The sequence below is a fragment of the Protopterus annectens genome, chromosome 7.part0 (assembly GCF_019279795.1).
Source record: "Protopterus annectens isolate FY-2018-M chromosome 7.part0, PAN1.0, whole genome shotgun sequence".
Lineage (NCBI taxonomy): Eukaryota > Metazoa > Chordata > Ceratodontiformes > Protopteridae > Protopterus > Protopterus annectens.
In genome coordinates, this window is record NC_056739.1 from 800,098,711 (window position 1) to 800,123,375 (window position 24,665).

Consider the following 24,665-nt stretch of genomic DNA (forward strand, 5'->3'; position numbering starts at 1 on the left):
TTAATCCCTATCATAACACCTCCACCTGAATGAAAAAAAAAAAAAAAATATATATATATACATATATATATATATATATATATATATATATATATATATATATATATATATATATATATATATATATATATATATATATATATATAATTTTTAAGAATATCAGTTAGTAAAACGTTATACCCTGACAGAAGTGGTGTCCACTCATTGTTTAACAATGTTTCACAAACTTGACATCAATCTTTTGAGAACATAGCAGATTTTCTAAACTTTATTAATGCTCCTAACATTAATGGCCATCGGAGATGCATCAAATGTTGCCATCTATGAACTGTTACATTTTTGACCTGGCAAAAATCCTGGCTAGTGTTTGTCAAATATTGCTGCAAAAATTCTCTTCCCTGATCTAGACTAATTCTGAACACCTGTTGCAGATGTTGCTTGCCTGCTATACATTCACAATTTTGAGGTTTTTCTTTAACTTGTATTTTTTTCAGAGTGATGTGGTGGACAATGTGTATGGAATTACCTACACTATTAATGTAGTAAAGATGGACAACTGGATGGACAGTCATAAGGATGTAACGGAGCACCGCCTCTTCAGGCTGATAAAAACACCCTTTCTGCCACAGGCTCCTGTCTTCATCAACAGTAAGTTCATTCCTGTATTTTTATATCCAGGAGAGTGACCTGGTCCTTGAGCCTTCTAGCCATAGGGCAAGGACAAATGAAACATGGACAGTTTTGGTCACTATTTCCATATGAAATGGTTGGATTGCAGTCTAACTTGTGGATATATGGAAGTATTTTAGATTAACCACGGCCTGTATGTTGGGAGGAGGGGGGTGTGGTGGCTGGCTTTGCATTTCAATGCTAGTGTGCAAAGGAATTGACACCATTGTTCAGTGTAATGCTTCATAGCATAGGAAACTTGGCATTTTATCCCACAGATGACCCAGGTTTGATTTGCAGATAAATGACTGATTTGCGGGAATGACTTGACACAAAGTCCTTCAAAAGTCTCAACCTTTGTAGCTCTTGTAGCATTGGGCGTGGCGTTTAGCACAGTAAGCAAACATACATGTTGGGAGAATGAGGCTGAACTTGCACTCTGTCCACAATGCTGGACCTAGTGGATTTTGCAATAGGTATTTAGTGCATGACCCTAACTCCAGCTGGATCTGTGGGCTCTCCTGGCATCCTAGTAAGTCGCTTCCTTTTGGTGGAATATAGATTTAACGTGGGCTTGGATGGTGCATCAGAAGTATAATCTTGCAGTTCAGTGCTAGCTAGTTGCAGCTTGACTGTTTGCTAGACATGCAGGTTTATAGCAATAACAGATTTCACAGATGAAGGCCTGTAATATCTAGATAGACCTGTCCCCAGGATGGTCTCTACACACAATGTAATTTTACTGTTTTTTTTTTTTAAATCCATAAGTTTACATTTATGGTGTGTAGTATTTTAATGCATTCAGTCTCATGTTTAGTAGCTTTCTTGCTTTAATAAAATTGTTTTGAAAGTAACAGAGCAAGACCATTTCCTGTGACCCCCCACAAGCTACAGATCTAGTCTTGGGACCAGACAAGGTCCTAGGATTTATCTAGTTAGCTTAATCTGATTAGTACTTGACTGTTGAATAATCCCCCCCCCACAAGCTACAGATCTAGTCTTGGGACCAGACAAGGTCCTAGGATTTATCTAGTTAGCTTAATCTGATTAGTACTTGGCTGTTGAATAATTGTAAGTCCTGCCTTACACACCATTATTTATGCCTTTTAAACAGGAGTGAGGAGGATATTTACAAACTAACAAAACTCATGGGGATGCAATCTTGGTTATTGGGTTCTATCATTAAGGACAACTTGGGGCTATCTTGTACAATGTTCATACTGAATATAGGAGAATTTGATTTGCACCTAGACCACCTTGTGGATAGGAGGAGGAATATCACTCTTTAAAACACTAATCTGAATCACAAGTACATAAACCAATTAAAAAAAAAAAAATCTGTCCAACATTTTTCCAAAAAAAGATTTATTCACGTTTATCAATGGAGGAGGGCAATTGTTTCATGAAGGATTGATGTGATTTCCTCAGTGGATGATGTGATTTCCTCAGTGGATGACATCAGTTCGATTATGGATTTGTTGGATAAAAATTGCAATTTTTTGAGCGTTGCAATGGGAATATTTTGTACCCCTATGTGCAAAGACTGTTCCACTGAGATTTTAATTCTGAATTAAACCAGTATTGTAAGTTTACCTTTTATATTTGGATGGCCCAGAGGAATGGGTCTTGGATTTAATTACAGCAGAATTGTCTACCTTTAGCAAAAAAGCCGTACAAATTTTCAAAAACTTAAAAGGTGCCGCTGAATCCATGGGAAGGGGTCATGGGGGGGTGCAGTGTGGGGGGAAACTATTGGAATACAAAGATTGTGGCCATTTAGGCTTAATAAAACTACTCCCAGGTCTTAATATGTATAATCAAACTTCTGCTGCATGTGATCTAAGCAAAGGTTGGAAACTTGCATTAAGCTGGCTTGTCACATTTCATTTGTGTAAGCATGCACTTGTGCTCTTGTTATATTCATGACTGTTTTTGGGGGAGTTGTTTTTAAAGGTGACTTGTTTGCTTTATAAATCCTTTGACATTACTAGTATTGTAAAATTTATGTATTTATAGGCTTGTTACCGTTTGCATCATTGGTATGCCATTTTAGGTAGTAACTACCTTTTGATCTATGAAGTCCTTAAATGCATGGGATGAAGTGCTAAACCCTCTATTAAAAGTATGCAAACTATCTGTTGCTTTTGCATGCCACTTGTTTGACCTTTACTTTGACCTTTACTCTGACCTAAGTGGATGCTGGCTTCCTATATTACTACTGGTCATTGTCCTTTCTGTTTTTCAGTTTGTTATAACTGTAGCTTTGAAGTTTACATATGTACATATTTTTTTCCTCTGCTGTGCAGACACTGATCCTTCAATGAGGACCTTCAATATAACCCTTGGAAACTTCCTGACTGACGTAGAGCTCACTCTCCTTACTATAAAGAAGATGCCACTGACCCCAGGTGAAGCAATAAACAGAGGTTATGTACTGTCAGAGGTGCCAAGCCCAACCAATACCAAAGAATTTGTACTTCAGATTCCATTTTCCGATGGCCTAGTTAAGCAAAAGGTAAGTCCTAATGTGAATATTCATGCCTTTTGACCTAGAAGGAAGGATGGAATGGGTCACTCATTTGTATGTTTTTTCACAGTATGTTGGTGGAACAACCCGAAGATACACATTGCAGCTTACCTACACACTGAACATTGTGCCAGAAAACAAACTGTTTACGTATCCAGTCACAGTAGAATGTGACCTGGAAGATGTTGGTAAGTATCCAGATTGTTACTCCACAGGAAGCCATCAGAACCTGATTTTTGTCATGTCCAGCTGTGTGCTAACATTTCTATGCTGGAATAGCAAAAAGGTGTTGGAAAGAAGCATTTTAAAGTGGCTCATTCTTGGGCATGAGCATCACTGTGCACAAGTAGCTGGGCATGAGCAGTTGTGTAAGAGATCTATCCTGCTTCATCTGATTGCTTGCAATGCTGTTAGGATTGCTCTAACCCATTCATGGGCTTCAGCCCTGCTGGCTTCAGTTGTCCATTATCCTGCAAACACAGATGTATGCAGAAATCTTTCATCTGTATCCAGAATAAACAGAAGGGGGTGGTCCATTGCATCTTGCACTGGGAGAGCAAGCACATGCAGTGTCACACCAGTAGCATAGTGTTCACTCAATTGGGTAGGTTTCACTATGCCCACAGGCGGCTGCTTTAATGCCTATTTAAAAAACACTGTAGAGTAGCTTTTGGTATATCTTTTCTGTTGTCCCTGATCTGTTCTGGAGCATGGTCTGTTGGTACTTCTAGCTACTCTTCTTCTGGACAGCAGGGAGTGATTTTTAAATTTCACATCTGTTGTGAAGAAAGTATTGCAGGGGTCAACTTCAGTGCATTATTGTATAGCTTAAACTGAACATCTTAATCAAGGAAACTCTCTAGATTCTTAATCCTGCCAGAACTAATGTTAACTAGAACTGGCACAAAGATGTTAACTAGAACTGGCACAAAGTAAACCAGCGCAGAGGTAGTGATGACCAGGAGTCCCAGCAGATTGAATTAAATGCGAGTTCAAGCTTGCAACAGCAAAGGTGTTGCATTTTGTATGAAATATTGCATTTAAAAGCAATTGACAGGAAACTGATCCTACTGAGATTTTGCCCACATACTGCACTCATACCAGATTCCTTGCTGTCCTGTTCTTTCCTAATTGACAACTGCACATAGTTTGGATCACTTTTGCTTCTAGCTTCATTACACCAGATGTGACATTGTGGGTTAAGATACAGCCACAATCCTTAGCAGACCAGAGCATAAATCTGCTTGGCTACTTTTATTTAACTATGGCTATTTTTCTCGCTTACTCTAGCCTTCTGCATTCTTCAGCTCCCCTTAATTTAACTTGTGGAACAGCCGCAAGACTTTCTGGATCCTTCTCCCCAGTTCTCTGGGCCTCTTCTTTATCGCAATCACATTCTCTGCCTCTCAAACTTCCCAACACTTGATACCTGCACCCTTCATTCATCTGCCCATTGTCTTTCTTCACTAGCTATAACTGCCCCCCCCCCCCCCCAGTACTTACCAGCTATACATTGACTAGTCTAGCTTGTTGGCAGAAAAGGGATATATAAAGTCAGACATAACATTTGTAATTTTGTGCACTATTTGATATTAGATTTCAGTATTTTGACAATTTAAGTGGTTTGCAACCTTCCTATAGTTGTGTAGTATTTTCCTACTTTTTGTTTCTGCAAAACATCCTGTCAAGCTTTCCCATGAATGTACCACTCATTTGCCTGATTTTGTCCTTTTATGTAAATGTTTATTTTGAGTCTCTCCTCTCTCCTCTCAGACTCCACGAAGGTCTAACAATAGTGTTCTGCAAATTTAAATTTGCATTGTAGTGAGCAGTGCTTCCTAGCTGCTTTTTTTTTTCCATACAGATTTACTTTATGGGGGTGGTATGTTCTGTTTATGCAAAAGTATAATCACCTGCCTTAATTGTACCACTGTATGGCATTGCATGATATCTTGTAAGATCTAACTAGAGTTTCTCCCTGGGCCTCCACTGAAGCTCAGTTGGGCTTTCCTGGTAAAACACCAAATGCATTTCTGATATTCCTAGACTTTTACACCATCTGTTCAAACCTGGGTATTCCCATATGCAGACACTAGTGTGTGCTATATTTTCATTTAAGCATTCACTCTGAATCCTCAAATCTTGTATGCTTGTGCGATACATTAGATATGCCCCTGTCTAAATGAGATGCAATTGCATACTGATTAACACCTTGGATGAAAAACTTCCTAAACCAGTATGGGCATGAGCCCTGTGGGTAGGACCCGACTAACCTAAAATTTCACCTGTTCACTTGTCACTTAATTCAACACTGTCCCTATATTCATCATAGTACCCTTGCCACTCCACAATGGTACTTGTATCCTAACAGGCAATGTTGGTCTGTTTTGTAATGGTGATCATAGTACCCTTGCCACTCCACAATGGTACTTGTATCCTAACAGGCAATGTTGGTCTGTTTTGTAATGGTGCAGGCAATGTTGGTCTGTTTTTGTAATACTTCCAAAACTTTCTCCTGGCTAAAGATTTATATTCCCTCAATACTTCCCACACTTTTTAATCGCTTCTCAAATACTTGGTACAAACAGTTAACCTTCGTTTTTGGCAGTGTACTTTTGTACACTTTTTTTATGTTTTGATGCATTAATTCCCTCTCCTAGTTGCTCACAAGTAAATTGGTGTCACTTAACTGTTAGCAAATTGTCAAGCTTCATAATTGAATGTGCACTTGGGAATAGTGCCAGCTATGAGACTCTGGGAACACCATTTTGGCTACACTTTCTACAAATTAAATTACAAAATTTAACACACTCCCAAAAAAAGCAAATGGCTTTAGTGAAGCTAAAGTGAAAATCCATACTGAAATTGGCCTCCCATACTGAAATTGGCCTCTGTTTCTAACTTACCATATTTAAAGACCATTATAAAAAGGGCAACTAATCAACCTGGCTTGTGGTCAAATGCCTATTCTATAAAGAACTGGTTGAAACTGCTTAAATTCATGGTGAGAGGGTATTTTCAAATTGCTAGGAGCCAATGAGGTGTATGGGGGAATGGTTTCCAAGACTTGTCTCCTAAACACATTTTAAGATTATACAAGCAATGTTTGTGTCCCCAGTTTTGGGCTTTTGCCCCCCCCCCCCAATAAACTACTTTCCTGATTTCTTGTGCTGGACAGTTCAGAGAAGTTTAGTGCTACTTTTGCAAAGTCTACTTGCATTGTTAGCGCAACAGGTAGTATACTTTTGCTGCAAAAGGCTGTGGGTTCACTCCCACAGAATGTACATGGATTGCTGATACTGTACTGTGTTGTAGTTTTAAAGGGGGTGGATGCTGCAGTCCTGAGTGCCTAGTTTAACTATGAACCTGTTGTAAAGTTTGCCATCCATTCCCTATTGAAATAGTACTAGCTTATTTTTTATGCAACAGGCAACTTTATTCTTAAAGGACAGCAGGCACTTTACTTGTAGACAAAACAATGTCATTTGCTAGCAGCAATCTCTTCAAAGATCTCTAATGTGGAATTTAGATGACTCTTCTGTAGATTGTGCATATTTACTGATACTATTGATTGTGCATATTTACTGATACTATTTACTGATGGACTTATGATGGAGATGTCCTGAATTGGGCAGTTTTGTTTCATGAATTCTTTCATTGCTTACTGGAAAATATTCAAACTTATTGGAAAAATGTTCAAAACAATAAATCTAAAGTGTGCTGTATTATACAAAGAATATAATTTAACAGTCCAGGAAGGTGTATCAAAACATATGCTTGTGTGCAAGGGGCCTATGATTTGAAAACCGCCCAAAGGTAATCTTTATCCACCACTGGCCAGATGGATTTTCTTTGAATGTGGGCTTTTAATACTCATTTTGATTGAGTTTCAACAGCAGAAAAGTTTAATGCAAAGTGTATTTTTATTGTGAGCCTGTATTGCTTTGTTTAGCAGATGTGTATTAGTTTGTGGCAGATAAATAAAACTGTATGCACACTGGTGTTTATGGTGAAGCCAAGTAATGGGACATTGGTAATGGGACATTGGAATGGCTGCAGGGTGGACTTTGGGGCCATATACTGGTTGTCTGTTCAGTTTGTGTTTGAAAGTTGGTATCCCACAATTCCATTGGAGTGAGTGGGGTTACATAATTATGTATGCAAATTTTGTTAATCAGGATATAGATTTGTACTTATTTTTCATGGGCCTTTGTCCAGATTTTTTCCAGGTTGAGAGGTATGCAAAGCTGTCTGGAACCAGGAGTGTCAACATTTTATTGTGAAAGTGAAAACTTTCTCACTCATCAGGCACAAACATTAAACAATCAGTAACTACACACTTGTATATATTACTAAGAAAAGTTTATTAAAACTAAGCAATAAAACAATTATGCAATTCATCTTAATCACAGCTTAAAATTACCTACTTTATTTTGATGCAATTCATTTTTTTAAAGCTTCATTTAATTTTGGTGGATACTGTGTTCTGAAACTGTCTCCACTTGTGTTGATATCCTCTCTAATATGTTGGCGAGGTTGTAAAATGCACTTAGTGCACATTTAAGCATATAGTATGTAGAGCATTTTACTATTATATCTGACATAACCTATGTAATATGCACTGCATTTACTGCACATAGCCATGTAGACTTGTTTTATAGTTAGCATAGGTCTGTAAGGTAAAAACCTTACCATGTATTGGATGATTAATCGCTTTGTATAAACTTGCAGTAACTACAATTACATGTAGAAGTTCCCTTTCTGATTAATCTGAACCCATTCACTTTAGTTTAACTTATTTTTTAATGTCTTATTCTAGCTAAATTTTTGGACCTATTCTGGTACCTTGACTGCACATACTATAAACTTTTTGTATTATGGTCACAAGTTAAGATGCATCTGCACTGATTTATTACGTGCCTTGATGGGGTTTTCATGAATTCAACTTGAATATACAGCTTTTAAGGTTGATTACCTATTTAACAAGATGGCCTTTAATATCTTGCAGCTTTATTTGATGGCCTCTTTTTAAAGTATACCATTTCCTCAAGTTGCTTGCACACATGGTCTTCCTGTGTATTTAACCCAAGTACCAGAGCAATCTTTTTTTCACTATTGGCAAACGAAGTGCATACTGTCTCTAGACGGATACAGGACAGACATTTAAAAAGGAGGTGAAAAGATGTATGCAACACTTAAACGCAACATCCAAGAAGTCTGTCTGTATTGTACATTCTTGTTGCTCAAAGATGGTACTGTGTAAGAGTAATCAAACTTGTACGAGGGGGGTCATTCCAAAGAAACGGGTCATCTGCAAATCTTCTAGAATACATTTTATAAAAAGCATTGGAATGAGGGAACCCATTCATTTTCTCACTGGCCATGGGCATTTTCCATGGCATACCATGTTTATACATTATTTTGAAGCTAAAATTGTTAATCTCTAAACTACATAGCAAATTTGCATTCAAATTGGCCAGCATAGGTTGACTTGTAAACTCAAGAAAATTAAGTGTTAGAATGTAGGCACAGTGAATCTAAATCTGTCATATAACAAGTAATTGAATCTACATCTGTCCTAAGTTAACTGGACCTTGTCCAATCTGTGTCCCCTTGTTGGAACATGCCTCTAATCGGAACTTTCACATTGGGTTTCCCTGTTTATAAGCGTACAATCTGCACTTAGCATGGCTAATCTAGTATTTGCATAATATTCTGCATCCAGTATTGCCACACTCCCAATCCTTAGTAGGTTTGACAATCTTGGTAGCTCGATATCCTCTTGTTTCAAATTATGAAAACTTTTATTCTTTGAGCTATATAGCACAGTTTTTTCCACCATTCGTTCCAATATTAAAATTGAACATTAGCACAAAAGTACTATTTCTTTGGTATAAATTATCTTTTAAATTTTCTGTTTAATTTAAATGCTGCTTTTAAGCTTTCTTATAAATTTTAATTCTGTCAGTACTTGGGGGAAATATCCAAAGCACTGGCAGGAATAAGTGAGCCCCTTTTACTGTAATCTCATCCAAGTTTTGGAGACATCGAATTTGAGACTTCCCCCTCACATAAATTCTCCATAGAAGCCTGTGTAGTTTGTAATGTGCATTTGGTACCATTGTCTGAGTCTGGAATGTTGGTGGTAATGGCATTTGTCTGGGGAAAGTTTTTCTAAGTGTGCAATTCTATCCAGGGCTTCATTAAATGTGGAATGGACATTATTCTCAATTGAACTGCTCTTCATAAAGGTCTGTTACTTTGGTTTTCAGACTAGCTTCAAAGGGTTTGAAAGACCAGTTTCATATATTGAAAGGAACATTACTAATTTGCTTATTTTAATAATTTGGAATATTTGTCCTGATACGTATGCATCTTTAGAATATGAATACCATCTGGAACTGTGTTTGAATGTACACAGTGAAATTAAGACTATGCCACTAACTTTAGGTTTTGCATTTTCAACTCAAACTTGTAACCTCTATTTTTGTACAGAAACTATAGATGGATTCCACAGCAGCTTCATTTGAATTCAAAATCCAGCAACAATACATTGTTTGGTCAAGATTTGTTTACCAGTTCAACAGCTTGTGGAAACTCATTAAAGTTGACATTTTTAAAATGGCACTCAATGAGCTACCACTATAGAACTATATTTCAGGAAACGCTTAATAGTTTCATAATTTGTGCACATTGTAATGGCTTGCAATGTTTTACACAGGGATTTTGAACAAGTTCAAAAGCAGGGTGGCACATCACCTGTCTGACAAGACTTGGATCCTCTTACTTTCAAGACCCCTAGAGCTTCCTTTTCCACTTCTGTGGAAGGCCTAAATGTAAATGCTGGGCACCATTTGTCTCCAAGATTTAGATGTTAATCCTCCATGCATTCAGTTTTTAGTGCATCCTTGAGTTGACTGATTAGAATATCTGCCATAGATAAAGTTCAAAATATATAAAAATTTTTATTATAAATGACCAATCTTGATCTGTGTATGGAGTTAACAAGGACCATCCCAATATCGCTCATTTCAAGTTCTTGGCTACCCATTTCTAACCTCAATTCTTTGGTGTCAGGCAATATTTATTTAAACTTGAGGCATGGGCCATAAATGGATTTTATTTGGATGAGTAAATGCTTGACACAGATTCTCTGCTCTAGCTTTACAATGGTCTATGTATTTGCAGACCCAAAAGTTGACACATGCAAAACCTATTTATAGGCCCCCATAACTGACACTAGCAGGGTCCCCTTCTCCTAGAAATTCCATTGACACAGAATGGATCTACCTTTTTGATAAATCAAAGGTAACTCATTGCCAGAAATTAAGGTCACCAAAATGGATGACCAAACTGTCAGCAACAGTGTACTGCAAATAGATCTGGAACAAACGTAAGGATAGGACAGCCATCCACTTTCTCCCTGAAGCCTTAAATTGTATCTTGACCTGTGCCTTTGGTAAAGCCAAGCACCAGTTCACTGGACGACATGCAAGGAAATCTAATTTTATGCAGTCAGAATGGTAATGTATACAAAACTGGCTGTGTATCTGGAATCGGACTTTACTATTTCTAATCCAATCAGTCCCAAATGAGGCTGAAAAATCCATGTCTAGTGATAGAGGCAAAAATGTATACTAAAATTGCCTCCAAAAATCACAGGCTATGCAGAAATAAGACTTGTTAATGTGAGTCAACTAGGCAAAATTCTTTAGTGGGCACATGAAGTTCCATATTTTACAGGTTTAAACACTGATGCAAATTTGTAATTGCATGCTAGTTTTATAGAGCTCAACAATGGGTCTGAGGTTTCAAAATCTTGCATAGCATAAAAACAAATGGCATACGCAACAAAAATAACAATAGCTACACTTATCATCCCATCCATTTATATTGTCAAACTAGTGATTATCTTGGGGGGAGGGTATGCCAGGTTGCATGAGAGGTGCTAATCTTCAAAAGGAAGTGCAGGGACATGAGATGCAAGGTCTGGCACTAGAGTGCACCAGTTTAGTCCCTAATGGCATAAGGAATGAGCTGCTCTTGAGATTTAATCTGTTGTATCTTCTCTCAAATTGGTTTGAGAATACTAAAGTTTTATTGTAATAAACTAAATTGTGCAGGGTGAGAGGGAGTTGTGGATTTTTTTCCAGACATGGGGAGACTACCTGCATAGTTTGGCCAAAAAGTGGATCTTGCATGTTTAACATGGTTAAATTTTGTGTGTGCAAACTTGGGTTATTTTGTGTGCTATTCTGAATAAAGGTTTTCTGTCCATGCAGTTTACCTTAATCTGGCTAAAGCGTTTGCCATGTTTACCTGTGTTCAGTTGTATAACCATAGAAGTATTCTGACTTGCCATGAGTGAAGTCCTCTGCAATGTGCACTGAGCTGGTTTGATCTCCTCTACCTGGTTAATTGCAACTCCATTGTCACCACTGGGGGGATAAAAAGCCCACTGTAGTATACTATCTGCTTGTAGAAGTCAACATGGCTTTAATACCATCTCTCACAAGCTGGGAGAGACTCTGCTTGCTCACCTGTCAGTACAGGATAACCCATTTGACACTAAACCCCAATGATAAACTGTATATTTGGATCTAAAGGTAAACAAGGGTAGAACTTTGGATTCCTGTTTGGCTGCATGTTCATATACACAAGTCATCCATGTCTCACCCCCCCCCCCCCATCAATGTCTTGAGTCTCAATCATGGAGATAGGTCAGTGTTCTCAGATGCAAGTTTCCAGTACTTGCATCTGAGAACAATTTCATCATGCCATGCCCCATTACTGTCCATTTCTGCCCTCCCAGAGTGCCCAGATCTTTTCCATCACCTACATAACTTGTCTGATCACCTACAAAATGGCTGGTAAGTAGCAGTTCACCACCTCCCCATGCTTTTAAACCCCCTGTTCACCTTCCCCTTCTCTCATGCCGTTCAAAACTGCATAATCTATCTGACTTGCAGTGTATATATGCATTATCTTCTGCAACCTATTAAATGTGTTTAAACCTCTAGCTTCACAGTAAAGCTATTAACTGGCACAAGAGAACTTGCCAAGTGTTCAGTCCATTCTCCCATCTTGTGTAAATTCAAAACGGCACATCAAAGCTGCCTTGTTTATCTCTACTTCCCAGATGAAACTGATGCAGCATTAATGCATTGCTTTTGATCACCAACTGTCTATTGTCCCGTTCCATTAGCTCTGTAATGCTGTCTCCTTAGTCATGTAGTGACCAATTAACAACTGAGGCCATGCGTAGTTTACTAGGCAAGTATGGAACATTTCTATCCACTTCCTGCATCTTAAAACTCTTAATCTAATACCAATTTTTAACTAGGTGGGCTCTGGATGCTCTTGTTCACACAGCAGGCAAACTAGGACTGTGGGAATCTGTACCACCGGTACTACAACTAACCATCCTAACCTCTGTCAACTGCCAAGACAAGTGTGCATTATTTTCATATAGGTTCATAGGAGGGTTACTAGGCTAGTGGCTCTTGAGCCCTTACAAGCCTAACGATGTTAATCCTGAGCTGCCTCATTGTCCTTGGTTAGATGGATGTAAGTTGAGTGAGTCTGCCGACTACCCCTGTCCATGAGACATGGATGCCACCCCATAGTGAATTTGCAGTCTCCCATCCATCTGTCCAGGTTGTGCTCCATCATAAGTCTTGTACTAATGAGAACTCTTACTGGCTTGTCCCACAAATCTCCTTGGCTCAGTATACCATGGATCTCACCTGGAAACACTTGTTCAGTTGGCTTTAACAGACACTTATTGCTCCTTATTTGAATAAAATAGATTTTCCTCTTGGTAGTACATAATTGGGAGTGTGTAGTTTAAACTCTAGTTTGATACTGCATTGGGGAAGTCCACACATGACCAGTGTTAATTTTATAGTTCCTTCTCGGCCTTTATTGTAGGGTAATTCTAATCTCTAAAAACTGAGTTGCATGCACAACTGGGATGGTTAAGATTAACTTGGGTAAGATTTCATAGCTCATTACCCAAGTGTAAATATAAAAAAATGCTGTACAGTATGTGCTTCTGTAAGGGTATGCCCACACTAGTGATAAAGCACTTTGTGAACTATACAGATCTCGTTTACAACATCCAGCTGCTACCACCAATTGCTGTCAGGGATACAGGTATGCAATCTATCTGCGCACCTGTTGTGCATTGAAGAGCACATGGCAAATTGACATTTTACTTGGTCAATCAATATATAAATTGGAGCACAACTGCTTAAATACACGTTTTGAAAAACTGGTAGGGGGTGGTGTGCAGTAGAGTTTGCCCCCTCCTTCACAAGCATGTTTTATGCCTGTCAATTCTGGAGGGAAATGATTGGCTGACTTTCAATTACAACCAGCTTTTCACTACAAAGTTTATTTTCTGACCAGTGGTATACTGGCAAACACCTGCTACCTTGGATTGTGTGCAGTACATTCCACATTTTACCCCATCACTTCCTGATCTGGAGCAAAGCTACAATTGCTAGTTGCCTATGATTCCCTATACCCTACTCTCATCCTAGTGCCTTTGTGTTCTTACCAACCGTAGCAACTTGGCTAAAATGATTCTCAGGTTTTCAGCAGGGTGGATACCTATATGTTCCTACTAGTTTTAATGGTAACGGGCTGCCACAAGCAAATAATCCAGAGTAACAAGGTTACAACCACCTACAATGGCTTTATTGTAGCTATAACCAAGCAGTCACTGTTTAGATGCCAACCAGTTTTGTGCAGTTGCCATTATACAGTTGATAAGCAGCCAGCTACACTCTTATTTTTTTAATTTGTTTTTTAAATTCTCTATTTTTATTTAACTTCCAAAAATAGGTAAACGTTATAAATATAAAGAGAGAAAAGGAAGGAGATGCAACAATACATTTCAGGATAATAAAAGTTCAAAGAAAGAATTCCAATATTTTTCAGAATGGTATTTGTGACCCCTTTTAAAAAAGAGGAACTTCTGCGCCTTAATGTCTATGTACCAAATCTTTTAGACCTTCCCAGCATTGTTTGACTCTTCCAGTGGAGAGAAAAATAGAGATCAACACCTTATGTTGTGCTTTAGTGGTATCCGGTGGAATGTGTAATGGAGCATATTGCCATGAAAGTGATTTCTCGTATCCCATTTTCCCCAGGATAACTCTTAAGGCGCACCATAGTCTGTACACACATTTGCAACTCCAGAATAAATGATATGTCGGCTACCTGTTCCTTACAGAAAGAACATGCGGATGATGAATTAGGATGGAAATTACTAATGATTGCCGGAGTTAAATACGCATTATTTATGATCATGTTGCATATAGAACAGTTTCCTGAAAGGGATAAAATTAGTGCTAATTTTAAATGCTTCTTTAATCACTGAAGGAGAGAGATTCGGGTCCTTGTCCACCCAGAATTTGGAAAATATTGGTGTATTGTTAGTTCTAATAGAAATCAGGAGTTTGTATACTTTGGAGATCTACTTCTTTAGTAGAAGTAGTTTCCAAATAACTTTGGAGGTCTCTATATCATCCCAGGTTAGCTCTGGATGGTCAAGGTATGGCTTTATTAAATCCTGAATCTGTCTGATTACGGTATATTTCTTAGTTAATTTAAAGGTTTGCATAATTTCAGAGCTCGTCAGGTGCTTAACTATGTAAAAGTCGGCAATGCACTTATCCTTAATGAGGGGAAAATTGCCCAGATTTATCATGTTACCACTCTGTTAAATTGGGGTTTAGATGTATGGGTTGAAGGGAGCTAAAGGCATGAAAAAGCTTTAGAGACGATAATAGCTTATGAAATCTCATAACATTATACTTGAGACATAGATTTTTAACTTATCCAGACTGTCCTTATTCAGAAAAGGAAGGGCAGGTGGGTCAAACCTAAGAGATCTGATATAACTGAAGTGTAATAAAACCCAGTTGGGGGACCATGTGTCTGGATTATTCTTGTAGTTTGCTATAAAGAATTCTACTGCTCTGTATAATGTCATAGTATAATTTGAAGTCCGGCAAGGAGACACCTCCCAAGTCCTTCGGGAATACGAGTTTAGTGTATGCTATTCTCACAGATTTTTGGCAACCAAATAAATTTAGAGAATGTTGAGTAATTTATTGAAAAATTTTAAGGGAATAATGGAGTTGGTAGCGTTAAACATATAGGAACCTGGGAAGAATATTCATTTTAATTATAGTTCTCGCCAAAAAGGGTAGCTTAAGTTGGGCAGCTTAAGTTAAATCTCCAAGTCCGCTTGTACCTCTACCCACAAATGAGAGGTTCTCCCGGTAGGCTGCGGTTCGGTCAATTGAGAAGGAGACCCCCCAGATAATGTAATAGGAATATCTCCAATGGAGTGGTAAGAGGGGTAAGGTGACTTAATATTTACTGGAAAAATTCACCTTGTTAACCTTATAGTTGGCAAATTTAGAAAAGATGTCAATGGAGCTCATAATCTTACCCAGATCTGAATTTGGTAAAGAGAGGTAAATATTTAGATCGTCTGCAAATGCCGAGAAGGGAATACTAGTTCTATAAAGCTTGGGGATGGAATGGTGAGTTTGTTAGTCAGATAAAGCGTTATTGACTTGAAGCATTGTATATGCCTTATAATATATAGTCTCAAACTTCACAAACGAGGCAGGTATATTAAAGAAGGGTAGTAAGAAATTCATACTCATCCTGTCTAAAGCTTTGGAGGCATCTATCGCTAAGGTATAGAGAGGATAATTAGAAAGGGATGAGAAGGTTATCATGGCTTCTAGAACTAGAGTGTGATCTGATGTTTTCTAATGAAGCCCGATTGCTCTTTGGAGACTATGCTAGGTAACACTAATTTGAGTGTTGGCAAAAATTTGAGCTAAAATCTAAGTCCACATTAATAATGGAGATGGGCCATTAATTTTTTAATTTCTAAATGTGCAGCAATATACAGTACCTCCAAATCTGTCCACGAACCAGAGATCTCAGTTGCTCTAAAATAGGTAGTAAAGTGTAGTCAACAGAATACTTCAGAAGAAAGCACAATAATTGCCTTGTGCTTTGTGAGTTTTCATTTGTTACATAAATTTTACATCTATGCAAACTTGCCAGCACTACCTACTGAAATGAGATGAGGTGTCTCACTTTATTATGGCCCTAATTCAGTTTGTAAAAGAATGGCAGTAACTGAATTTTGTCCTGGGCAAGCAGTGTCCCAGGTCTAAAAAGCTGACTTTCCAGGATTAATCCAAAAGTCCAACTATCTTGGTGTACAAATATCAAAATGTAGAACTGCTGCCTGCAAGTAAGCATGATTTCAAAGTGGCCAAAAGAAAACAAAGATGACTTCCATCTACTTGAACATGCCAGGAAATTCCAGTAGACTGCAACTCCTCTAGGTCCCATCAGTACTGAAATATAGCAAAAAATGCCACAATGTGGCAGAATGTAACAAACTACAGCATGTCAGAGCTAAAAATACATCTAACATTTCATCCATAGGCAGCCACTCCTGGCATCTTTACAGTGCACAGCAGAGCAAGTAATTTGCAAACTTTGTGGAGAGCTCATTTTGCCATACAAATAATGGAAGTGAAATGTTTCAGACATGTTTTCTTGCAGAAAATGCAACATATCTTCATACTGAAAGGAAGTTGATTCGCCCAGGAATAAATCCATGATTTGTGTAACATGGGTACAAGTTATGTTGGGAAAATTGAAATGCCTTTGTGCAGTCAATTGGGCGAGCATCTAAGATGCAGAGTACAAATAACGCATGAAGCTTCAAATCTGGTCAGATTTGTATTTCAGTACAAAGTATGGAAACATTCAGGTTTAAAATGCCATTAAATTCTGTAATAAAAGAAAATACAGGCAATTTTTACTTGAACCATGTAATTTAATCTGGCATATACCTGTATTTTGGATATACAATTTAAATGCTTTTTTTGCATTATGAATAATGTTCTAATTCAGCTTTGCCCAAGAACCCTGGACAAAGTCAGATGAGCTTCAAAGACCTAAAATCTGGGACCATGTTCAATCCAATTGCATTTTCTGACCGATAAACTCTGGCACTGAAGGAAATTCTGATTTACCAGATTGAGGAACAGGGAAAAATGAGGCAAGACAGTTGGGTATGCTAAAATATGTCCAAACTTGTATGCATTCTATGTTGCCACATAAATGCCAAATGTAGTGGAGTGAGATATTTAAGCTCTAAAAATGAATTGTTCCAAAGCTAGCTCGAGATTTTACAATATTAGAAATTGCTTCAGTTGAAAGTGAGTACAAACTTGAGTGTGAATTTAGCTAGTGACATAAGCTGTACAGAGCTGTAATTTGCCCTAGTCTTTGGTTATTCTCCAAGCCCACAGACATTTACTGGTGGCTTTCTGGAACACTGCTCTAATGTCTTGTCATTTGGAACTACATATTGAAGCTAGGATCTGGCTAAGATTCTGTGGCATGGCACTTTTTATACTGCTGGAATCCCCCCCCCCCTCCAGTTTTACAGACTGGTCACTTGGCTATGAAAGTGTACACCATCAAGGAGACTGGTATCTGGGGAAAACTGTTTTCTCCACAGGTGTTTTAACAGCAATAATGGAGAAGTAGGCTTGCAGTTTTAGGGATGTTTTCCCGTTTCCCACTGTTTCCCACTTCTATGTTTTGTAGTCCTAAAACACTCCATTAGCCAGCAGTCTGACTTTACAGCAGAGAATCTTCCAGCATACTGTCAAGATTCAAAAAGCTTGCAAAATGTCATCCATCTGGTCCTTTTACTTAATCTCGGACTACTGATCTCCACTGCTGTTTACTCTCCCTGCCCCTATCCTACAACTGTGACGCTTTGCTTTCCTGTGTGAAGACTGAAGCAAAACTTCATTGATAACCTGACAACTCCTTTATTCGGCACCTTTGCTGTCTTTCTAGCCCTTCCATTGGAATCCATTAATCCTTGTCTCCTTTCCATGTGTTACAGGCACCATATTTTGTTTTAAATGCTAGTCTGACATTCTGTATAGCTACACTGCTTTTCTTTAACTTTCCATAGGCTTAATTCCCTCAGTTTATTTCCCATCTACTAACTAATTTTTGACCTGTCTTGGATTGGCATTATTCAGTCTTAAAAATTCCACACCAGCTTTGGCTTGGAACTTGTACCCCCCCCCTCCACTGTAAGCATCACAGTGGTACAGCTGGCTAATGGTGCCTTCACCATCCATGACATGCTGTCCTTACCATATCCTGTTAGTCTTGCAGGAATTGGATTCTCTCATGGTCCAAGCCCCCTCAACTTTGGTTCTTCCATCTTAAAAAATGGAATCTCCCATTTTGTTCCTGGCAAATTCAGAACCCCTCCCCATGAGCATTGCTTTACTTTCTATTACCTAGAATTTCTCCCCTCCAGTTTTTCTCCCCTCCAGTTTCTCATCCTCTAGAATTCGGTCAGTCTCCATGCTAGGGCATTTAGAAGGTTGAACCACCTGTGCCTTTGCCTTTTTCCTTGGTGTCCCTGTCTGACATCACATCTGCCTTCCTGTAAGTATATTGCTGCTTTTCTCTCCTGTGCCATTCCTAAATTTAGTCAAGGTTGAACCACCTTTGCCTTTGCCTTTTTCCTTGGTGTCCCTGTCTGACATCACATCTGCCTTCCTGTAAGTATATTGCTGTTTTTCTCTCCTGTGCCATTCCTAAATATGTACCCAAACACCACACCCAGCCTTTCCATTTATTGGAATCAACCTGGGCTACTAATCATCCCACCCCTCATGTATTAAAACAGCTGCTCAGTCTTCCTACCCAGGCTCCCTTGCACTGCATACTAATATTGTTATTCTGAGTCACCTTAATTTTTTTTGCATCTATTCCTTCCCCTTCCAGGTTCCATGTATGACTGAAGGAATACCTTTCCCAACTGGAACTGACTGCTGTCCTCTGGGTTTAACTGGAGCCTGTCTCTTGCATAGAACTTGTCTAAGTCTTCTCCACTTACTACTCCAAACCTTTGATCAGTTCTACAGCCATACTCCCAATTCTTTGTTCATTGAAAATATCCACATTCTCAGCTTTGGTGCCTTTTGTGTAGTCTGGTTTCCTTTGGGTGCTCAGGTTTCCTCCCACATCCCAAAGATATGCTGCAGGTGGATTGAATATTATAAATTGGCCCTAAATGAGTGTGTGCCCTCTGTGGAAAATTGGGGGCTAGGCTGGCAACTTGACACCATAAAATTTCACTGCCAATTGTTCTGTGGACAGTTCCTCTGTGGTGACCCCCTAATGTGGAAAGCCAAAAAGGAGAAGATGGGGGAAAATGTACACCAATTTTAAGCACCCATTCTGTTTTGTAGTACTGACTTCCCAATAGGGTATTGTGGGGCAACTCATTAACAATACCTGAATAGCTGCAATTTTTGTCGGGGAAAACTATTCCTTTACTAGATTCAGTAGGATTCTTCACTAATGTGAGACCTTGGTCTCCTCAAAAGCAGCTTTGTGTGGGAATTTCTTCCCTGTCTCATACAAAGTTTGTCAAAGGCTATGACTTTAATCCTTTTGGACACTTGCATTTTAAAAATGGTGGTAGCTGGTCCACAATGCCTCGTATTATATAACCCTACACAAGTTGTGTGAAGACTGTTCAGTGAATTTGGGTATTACAAAATGTGTTCAAGCTTAAGTGCCACATGAGTGAAATAGTGCCACTGACCTGCTTAAAGGCTGCTGGAAATACTTGACTGAAGCCTTGAAGGCAAAGCCCTATTCCTTTTGAGGAATGTGCAGCTATTGCATTAGCACATGGCTAGGCTCTAATGCTAGTCGGTGGTCTTTGCATCTTTGCATTGTAGTTTGCATAATTCAGAGTGTAAGCTAGGAATTCAAAGTTTTTTTTCTCTCCTACAGTGTTGCCTGTTGCCAAAGGATACTGCAGCAATGAGAAGCTGATCTTGGCTGTTACTCATGGAAACATGGACAGTTTTTGGGCCCCTTACATTGAAGACCAAGAGCTAACACCATGGCTAGCTACTCAAAGAAACTACATGACCTATGAAAATGGCACCCACTTCTTGTTGGAATTACCACTATTTTCACCAGGTGTGACCTACCAGGTGAGAATAGAAGAATTATTTAAATTTTAATTTTAATAGAAAATGTATTTAATAGAATTCTGTTCCTGTAGGCCACTTATGCCTAGTTGAGCAGGTAACCTGTCCCCATGCTAACTAGGTGAGGGGACAACTGTACAGTAAGGCAGAGGTGCAGGGTTGTACTCTTTCTGATCAGCACATTTTCATCCTACTGTCAATGCAGCTGTAAGTACTGAGATGGACTTGAAGCTTCTATGAAATGATGGTTCTGATAACTGTTAAGCTGCCTTCCTGAATATAAATGAGGCAACAAATGGAATGCAAGAACAGTAGATTTACCTAGCCCATATGCATGCAGCGTAGAAATTCTTCAGTGACTCCATATACCTGCACAGCTATGCATATGTATGGTCATATGATGTAGAGCCATTGTGGGCATTTGCAATTTATTTGTACAAGTTTCCTTCATTTAGGCTGCATGAGCACATAATGCCACGAAGTGACACTTCATGGTTATACTTGCAAAGACCTAGAATTCCTCTCCCCTTGTTCACATTCATACATTCTCCATGTTAAAATGTATGACAATGCAGAATACTGGAATGGGTGTTTACAAAGCCTGGCTGCTTGTCTCGCATGCCCCTGATTGGTCAGAATCCCTCCTGCCTGGTAAGCTGCACCAGTTGCTGTGAACCTGGCTGCCAGGAGCTTGGAGTTGCCTCGGTGGGAGGTAGGTACAGGGAGTGCAAGGCTTACACCAGTGGTATTTTTAGGAGAAGCACTTATTGCGTTTCAATTTTTTTGGTCTAGGCCAGAAGGGACATGGGAATTTGGGATACTGCTAGTGTTGGGGTGTGTACAAAGCCAGAGTTTTGGCTTACCTCATGCTGATTTGGGTAGGATGGAAGCTTGTCTCTTGGGTAATCTGCCTTGTCCTTTAACTCTTATCTGGTGTTGGGTCCCCAGTACACTCCTGGGGCTTTTGGTTCCCTTCAATGAATGGAGCAGCTACATGAAGTTTAGGCCGCATGCCCAACAGATTATTAGTGGAATGCATGCCATGCCCTAAAGGCGGGTAGATGGCTTTCACTAGTTTTCACATGAACAGTATGGAAATCACTAACTTGTCCCAGAGGTAGCTTCCTTTAGTCTTGCTTTACTTGCAGTGTGCATTAATTTGGTTTTGTACTGCCTTAAGCTGTGCAGAGGGGCTTCTGTAGGTTGCAGCTTTTCCTTTTGCCTCTACATTTTACAATATCTTGGTGCCACTTCCCCCTCCATTGAGTTTCTTCTACAGTGATGACTATTTCATGGAATTCTAGTTTGGGGGGGATACTAATGTACCCATGGATGTATTATGTAAATTTCTATTCACTTTCATAGGACATTACTTTGTACAATGTGACTGCAAGACTTGATTTGACACTACGGGACATTGCTAGCCTGGAGGAGAGGATTACATTCTCTGTGACCTGTACATTTCTGGCTAACCAGGTTTTGGGTGAGCAAACTTTTAAATATTTGACCATGAAATTTGATGTAATACTGAAAATATATTTGTACAAGCCTTTTCTGTAACTTTCCAAAAGCTAGTTCATATCCAATACATATCCATGTAAAGAAGATTTTGTCCCTCCCTTATACCCTTTTTCTTTAAGACCCTGAACTCTTAACGGTTAGGATCAGAAGTGGTCTGAAGATGTTATCAATTTGTCTTACTGGAGTAAAGATGTAATTGAGCTTGTTGCAAAACTTTCTGCAAATAATGCTAACATGGTGCACAAAGTTATTTTGTCCAGAGTTAAAAATCCTGGAACACTGCACATGATAGACTAGCTGCACTATTAAGTAGCATTCTTGGAGCAGTGAAGTGTTGAACCTAAGCAAGTTTGGTTCAAACCTTTTAATTACTGCATGCTTTCACAAGTCCTCTGGTGTGGGTGACATGTCAAGTGGAAAAGGCTTTGCAGCTCTGTAGATGCAACTTTCCTGATGACCTTTAACTCTAACATGGCTGTGTAATCTATCCTTTGGACCCACCTGTTTTTTAGGGCTTTCTGGTTGGATCCGATATGGTTTTAATGTCTTGGCCTGTTAATGTGCACTTGCTGCTGAATAAGTAACCAACCACATGTGTTTTGAGATTCTTGTACAAGATTGACTCTGTAGACTGCATTCACTGCAATATTGCATCTTTTCTGCAGTGTAAATATATATATTTGGAACAAATTTGCATGGTTAGTTTTAATATGAGGATTACACTCCATTTTACCCAAGAGTTTTGGACAAAGTACAAAAGTGGGGGACAAGTTCTTTAACAGCATAATCATTTTTAATGCACATAACAAAAAAATACAAAACTTAATGACTGTACTTTAATCTTATGTCTTCAGTTTTTCCTGGTTAGGGGTCGCCACAGCAGATCACCTGTCTGCTCATGATTGGCAGTGGAGTTTTATGGTGTAGAGTTGCCAGCCTGGTGCCCAATCTTCCACAGAAGGCTTGCACATACTTGCAACTAGGGCCAATTTGGTGTCCAATCCACCTACAGCATATCTTTGGGGATGTGGGAAGAAACTGGAGCACCTGGTGGAAACTCACATGACCACAGGGAGGACGTAGACTCCGCACAGAAGGCACTTGCAAAGGAAAAGACTTGTGCCCCCCCCTAACATCCCGCTTGGATCTCGGAGAATTTGAGAGATGTAGGAAAGTGTTGTAAAACATGTCAGATGGTGGTATAATTTTCCATAAGTTCTGTGCTAGATGGTTCATTAGTCCTGGCAGTAAAGAGTAATGGAAGAAACCTGCTTTTAATTCATCTTTTCTAGCCTGGGGAAGGCTATAGCTTCTACTTCAGTGTGATGACCTGATCACCTTCTGGTGATCCTCCTAACTTGCTCCCACTAAGGAGAGAAGCAGAAGTGCAGAACTGGGCTCTCTCAATCTGTGTGGGTTTGCATTGTGGTATGTTAGTAAATGCCAGTAGGTCTGCCAGCTAGAATTTTGAGCAGATATGGGGCATTGGATGCATGTACTGAGTAATGCTACCAACTTGGCTACAACTAGGTGGCTGAACTAAAAGCTTCTAGTTGGAAGTGTAATGACCCAAGAATTTTAGAAATCTGACCCCTTGGATGAATCCTCTTAGCCACCATTAAACTGACCAGCTCTGTAGAAAGCATCTGACATGCTATGGCAGTAGTTTTCATACCCTTGAATGCCCTGAAATGACTTCAAAACCATTTCTACCATTAATGGGAGTTGTATCTTGTGTACCCTATAATATGCAGGACTAAACTTTAATTTTAACCATTATAGTAATGCAATTTGATAGGCTGTAGCAGGCCTGGCTTTCTTGGACCCCTGTGTAAGTTCTGGATGCACCTTGGATTGGCAGACCTGGAGATCCTAAAGGTTTTAGGTTTCCTAGTACACTTGCAGTGCTGGGTCAGGGATATGAAATATTCTGCCAGTTTTTGGGATGGGTTGAAATGTGAACTTGCAGGTTTATAATGTACAGCTGAAGGATTTTTTTTTCCCCCTCAGTATGTTTTTCCAATGGAACCATTACGGCCACAGTGTTGGGCAATGTGACTGTACCACCTATAAATCCACAGAAGACTAGACTGAGGGATGGCACCTGCACTCCAACACACTCTGACAGTCAGAGGGCTCTGTTTCACTTCTCTGTTACATCATGTGGGACCACTGTAAAGGTAAGCTGCCCGCGAAGGTGATTCCTCTCGCTATTCTATGCTTAATAGCCATAGCTGTCCCTGTTTTCTAACTGGCTGGTTACACTTGCAGATCGACTCTAGGTACATAAACTATGAAAACGAAATATCTTTGAAAAGAGAACTGATTCCACTCTCCAGTCCTGTGATTACCAGAGAGACTGAGTACAGGTAGGTTTCAAAGCACTTCATGTGAGTGGCTAAATTAAGTTTGCACTTAATGGAGTGAGAATACAGATTTTCTCCCATAAAATGTGGTATGAATTGGTAGTTGTGGTAACTTGATGGTGATAAAGCACTAATGAGATTTGTTTCCTGTAGTTTAACTCTCATTTGCAGATACCCAGTCAATGACACCAAATTTGTACATGCTGACCTCCACAGCAATTCCTTTAGTGTGTCCAGACATGCCAAGGACTCTGTTATTGGACAGATTAAAGGTAAGTTGAAGTGGACAGCACTAAGGTTTTAAAGCTTCTGCTTTTGACATGGCAGCATGGTGGTTGCTGTAGGAAAATCTCTAGATGTCCTATGGTAATGTGAGGTGGTGGCAAGTTCTTTCAGTTCTGTAGTGGTTCTGGTTGGTCAGTTACTTGGCTGCAGGGGTACCTGCCGAGTGTTGCACTTGTGCAGCATTTGAGAGCTTAAACTACT

General features: G+C 39.2%; 1 protein-coding gene across 2 annotated transcripts in view; it reads left to right on the forward strand.

The window, feature by feature from the left end:
* LOC122805848 overlaps positions 1-24,665 on the forward strand; it is a 116,469-nt gene that overhangs the window by 76,338 nt on the left and 15,466 nt on the right. For both annotated transcript variants that reach the window (XM_044076104.1, XM_044076103.1), the window contains exons 10-17: positions 495-648; positions 2,976-3,184; positions 3,267-3,384; positions 20,090-20,295; positions 21,658-21,775; positions 23,824-23,993; positions 24,085-24,182; positions 24,333-24,451. In XM_044076104.1, coding sequence (XP_043932039.1) covers positions 495-648; positions 2,976-3,184; positions 3,267-3,384; positions 20,090-20,295; positions 21,658-21,775; positions 23,824-23,993; positions 24,085-24,182; positions 24,333-24,451 — 1,192 coding nt within the window. The remainder of the gene's footprint in view (positions 1-494; positions 649-2,975; positions 3,185-3,266; positions 3,385-20,089; positions 20,296-21,657; positions 21,776-23,823; positions 23,994-24,084; positions 24,183-24,332; positions 24,452-24,665) is intronic.